This window comes from Octopus bimaculoides, chromosome 9 (assembly GCF_001194135.2).
Source record: "Octopus bimaculoides isolate UCB-OBI-ISO-001 chromosome 9, ASM119413v2, whole genome shotgun sequence".
Lineage (NCBI taxonomy): Eukaryota > Metazoa > Mollusca > Cephalopoda > Octopoda > Octopodidae > Octopus > Octopus bimaculoides.
Window position 1 is genome coordinate 22881838 of NC_068989.1, and position 4509 is coordinate 22886346.

Genomic DNA, 4509 nt, shown 5'->3' on the forward strand with positions numbered 1-4509 from the left:
ATATATATTAATAATTTAGAGAAGAACCACCAAGATGCAATCCAAACAATGAAGGAATCAGACACTATCAAGAAAAATGTACTCTACAAAATACTGATTTAAAAATCTATAAAATCTAAAAGAAAAGTTTATAATCCATAAAATCTATAAAATATTAGATTAAAAATTTAATTCAGTTTAGTAAATTTATAAAAAAAAAAGTGAATAATAAGACTACGCGCGTTTCATGGCCACATAATAGTGGAAAAAATCTGTGCAATTTGCAATAAATCAATCAAAATAAGTTCCACTCGGAATGAAAAGGATGAACGGTAAAACTGACCATGGTGGAACTTGAATCCACAATGTTAAGATGGATGAAATGCTGCAAATCATTTTGCCTGGCATGCTAACAATTCTGCCAGCTTGCCATAATAATAATAATAATAATAATAATAACAACAACAACGAAACATCTGGACACTTTAGAAATACCCTACAATCTTGGTGTATTGCAAAAATCGGCTTTACTTGGAACTGTACACATACTGCATAGAGTATTGTCTGTCTGTGGTGTTAGCTGTGACTTGTACAAATCCCCGGAACACACGATATCTTCAATCTACAAGATCACAATACTGGATACTATGTGATGTCTTCAATAATAATAATAATGATAATAATAATAATAATAATAATGTTGGTAAAAATAATGAATGAAACCAAGATCACAGACATTGCCATACATGGAGATGTACAGGTGGATGATAAAGAACTGGAAAAAATTGAGAAGTACAAGCCACTAAAGGATGAGAATGCACGAAAGTGGGCAATGAAGAGAGTAACTGTCATCCCAGTAGTTGTAGGGCCATTGGGAGCATGAGGGTAGAATATGCTCATCAAACTGCTTTATTGGGGACAGCAAGGGTTTTGAGACTGGCACTTGGATGTTAAATATCAAAGAAGAAGATCGTGTGAGACCCTTGACAACAGGTTGTTGTCTGCTCTTATAGAACTAACCAGAGCAAGCGGAATCAAAAGCTCTAAGTGAAATAAATGTACAACAATAATAAAAATAATATTAATACCTTCTAATTTTGACACAAGGCTAGCAATTTCAAAGGAAGGAGAAAGTAGATTACACTGACCCCAATAGTTGACTGGTACTTTATTTTATCACTGCCAAAAAGGATGACAGGCAAAGTTGACCTCAGCATTGTCTGAACATAGAGTGTAAAGAATTCAAAGAAATGCCACCAAGCATTTTGCCCATGCGGTAACAATTCTGTTAAGTTGTCACCTTTAACTTAAACAAATGATAAAATAGAATACTTACTTATATAGGAGATCAACAGGGGAAGTAACAACAGCAAGAACAGATAGGAGGATTGAACAAAGGTTGTGTATGCTATAGTGAGGTTGTTGATTATATCCAGGTTCCAGGAGCTTGACACTTGAGTCACAAATGTACATCATTTGGTCAAACATGCAAAGTAATATTGTAATGATATCCATTCTGAAATAATTAGAAAGAAAAAATAACAATTATTTTCAATTAAACTTTGCATGAATTGCACAAAATTTCATGAGTCAAACTATTACACATAATACATAAAATGAGTAATATATAAATCCAGTATACACAACTGAAGTAGTATCTATCTGTGTATCATACAAAATATAGACACACCACTAAAAGAGAAGAAACTGCAGTTTTGCCTGAGATCTCTTACAGATGTGCTGTGTTAAAAACAAAACATATATTGGAGGCAGATGAAATTTCATCCCGGCAGTGGCTAGGGAGTAAGCCGGATGAATTTTGGCTTTCTTGGACCTTGGTAATGACAAGAACTTGCGGCCACATATATCATCTCTCTCTGACAGAAAACCAGCAATTTTGAGATAGGGGAGGTAATTATATTGACACCGTGGGTGATAGAATTATCTCCCCTGGAATTTGATTTAAAATGTTTTGCTTTTTTTCCACTCCGAGAAGATCACATTAGCAGAATTTTAACTCAGAACATAATAACTGGAACAGAAACTGCAAGGCATTTTATCCAATGTCCTAAAGATTCTGCCAATACATTACATGCAAAACAATTTATGTTTTGTAACGGTTTTATAGCTGATAAACCTTCAAATTCTGATAAGTCATAACTAGTCATTGGTAGACTGAAACTATACAAAAGCACAGCATATATACATATATAACGACATTATGCAGAAGTTTGCTTGTCTTTTTAAGATGTAACTTAGCAGTGCAACAAATAGATATCGTTATAATAAGTACCCTACTGAAATAAGATCTGAGCCAACAATGGTATTTCTATGCTGTTGTTCAACTTGCAAGAAATAGCAACCAATTTTCCCTCAATGTATTATGTCTGAAAGATAAAAGCAGGATGGTTGCAGAATGTCTTTGAACACAGGTCTGTTTGACCACAATGACCTTGAAGTTAAATGACTACAACTACCAAATCATTTATCAAAAATGATGAAACTTATACCTGAATTGAATGACACGTCGAAAGCTTGGTTTTATACGTGTATATCTTCTTGTGAGCATTGCCAGAGATTCATAGAGAATATTGGTAAAAAGACTTTGAGCTAAATTTGGAGGACATATAGACCAAATGTCAGTCCGGACACCAGTCAAGTGTTGGTGCCACATCTGAATGGGGAAGGAACACCTTTCATTCTGTAGAAAAGAAACAAGAGACATTATTTAATTCAGGAAGAAAATGTTAAAGGCCGAAGTGAAAAGTACATAGTACAAGAATCAGAAAATAGGAGAATCTAACAATAATAATAATAATAATAATAATAACCCCAAAGGGATGAAAGGCAAAGTTGACCACAGCTGAATTTTAATTCAGAATGCAAAGCCAGAAGAAATGTCATGAAGCATTTTGTCCGGCATAATAGCAGTAACCCTTTCTACAATAGACACAAGGCCTAAAAATTTTTGCAGGAAGGGGATAGTTGATTACATTGACCCCAGCACTGAACTGGTACTTATTTTATTGACCCCAAAAGGATGAAAGGCAAAGGCGACCCCAGCAGCATTTGAACTCAGAACATAAAGACAGATGAAATGCTGCTAAATATTTTGCTTGGCATGCTAACAATTCTGCAAGCTCACCATCTTAAATGATAATAATAATAATAATAATAATAATAATAATAATAATAATAATAATAATAATGATGATGATGATGATTTCAAATTCTGGTACAAGACCAGCACTTTCAGGGGAAAAGTAAGTCAATTGTTTGACCCCAGTGTTCAACTGGCATTATTTTATCGACTCCAAAAGGATGAGAAGCAAGGCTGACCTCAGCAGAATTTAATAATAATAATGATGATGATGATGATAATTTTGGCGTAAAGCCACCAGTTTTAGAGGACATGGATAAGTCAACTACATCAACTCTTATACATGACTGTAACTTTATTCTCATGACCCTGAAAGGATTAAAGGCACACCTGACTTTAACAGCATTTGAACTCAGAACATAAAGTGCCAGAAGAAATGTTAAAAGGCATTTTTTTCTTGGCACTCTGGCAATTAATCCAATCCCCTGCCTTTATAACGATTTGTAATTTGAGCACAAGCCTAGCAGTTTTCAATGAAAATGTATAATCAATACCATTGTACCCTGCCATCTTCTTGGTTGGTGCTTTATTGTATCAATCCCAGAAGGACGAGAGGCAAAGTTGGCAACCGATACACGAAAATCTCAGACCTTGAGCCACTCTGGTACTTATACTAAATATTAACACATATATATATATAACCAATTATGTGGATAAACAAATTAGATACATTAAATACACAGAGTACAAACAACAGAGAAAATTAAAGTCATTTGTACTCTGTGTAAGCTGAACCTATTATAAATATCTAAATATTTAAACCTAAAAATTCGTCATCTGAATTTTGATATCTCTCATTTTGCATGTATACCTATACACATATTTTGTATTTCATACCCAAACTATTATAAATAATATATTTAATAGGTTTAATGTGTCTAATTTGTTTATCTGCATAACTGTGTCTATACCCTATTATAGTCTTTCTTTACCTTGTGGAATCAATCCCCTGTAAACACATCAGAGTCTAAGTTTGAATCTTTTGAGCACTACTAAGTGTCATCTATACAGAAAATCTCTAGGTCTCACCTGTGGACTATATATACTTTATATATATATATACATATACATATATACATATATATACATATATACATATACATACATAGTACTGCCTGACTGGCCTTCGTAGGATTTTCGAGCGAGATCGTTGCCAGTGCCCCTGGACTGGCTTGTGGCCGTTGCCAGTATCGCCTGACTGGCCTTCGTGCAGGTGACACGTAAAAGCACCTACTACACTCTCTGAGTGGTTGGTGTTAGGAAGGGCATCCAGCTGTAGAAACTCTGCCAAATTTAGATTGGAGCCTGGTGTTGCCATCCGGTTTCACCAGTCCTCAGTCAAATCGTCCAACCCATGCTAGCATGGAAAG

At 34.6% G+C, this 4509-nt stretch overlaps 1 protein-coding gene across 8 annotated transcripts in view; it reads right to left on the minus strand.

Annotated features, from left to right (window-relative positions):
* Positions 1-4509, minus strand: part of LOC106878206 (uncharacterized protein KIAA0825) — a 176526-nt gene that overhangs the window by 34156 nt on the left and 137861 nt on the right. For all 8 annotated transcript variants that reach the window (XM_052970496.1, XM_052970494.1, XM_052970492.1 and 5 more), the window contains 2 exons: positions 2490-2680; positions 1316-1495 (listed from right to left, as the gene is read on the minus strand). In XM_052970496.1, the coding sequence (XP_052826456.1) occupies positions 1316-1495; positions 2490-2680 (371 nt within the window). The remainder of the gene's footprint in view (positions 1-1315; positions 1496-2489; positions 2681-4509) is intronic.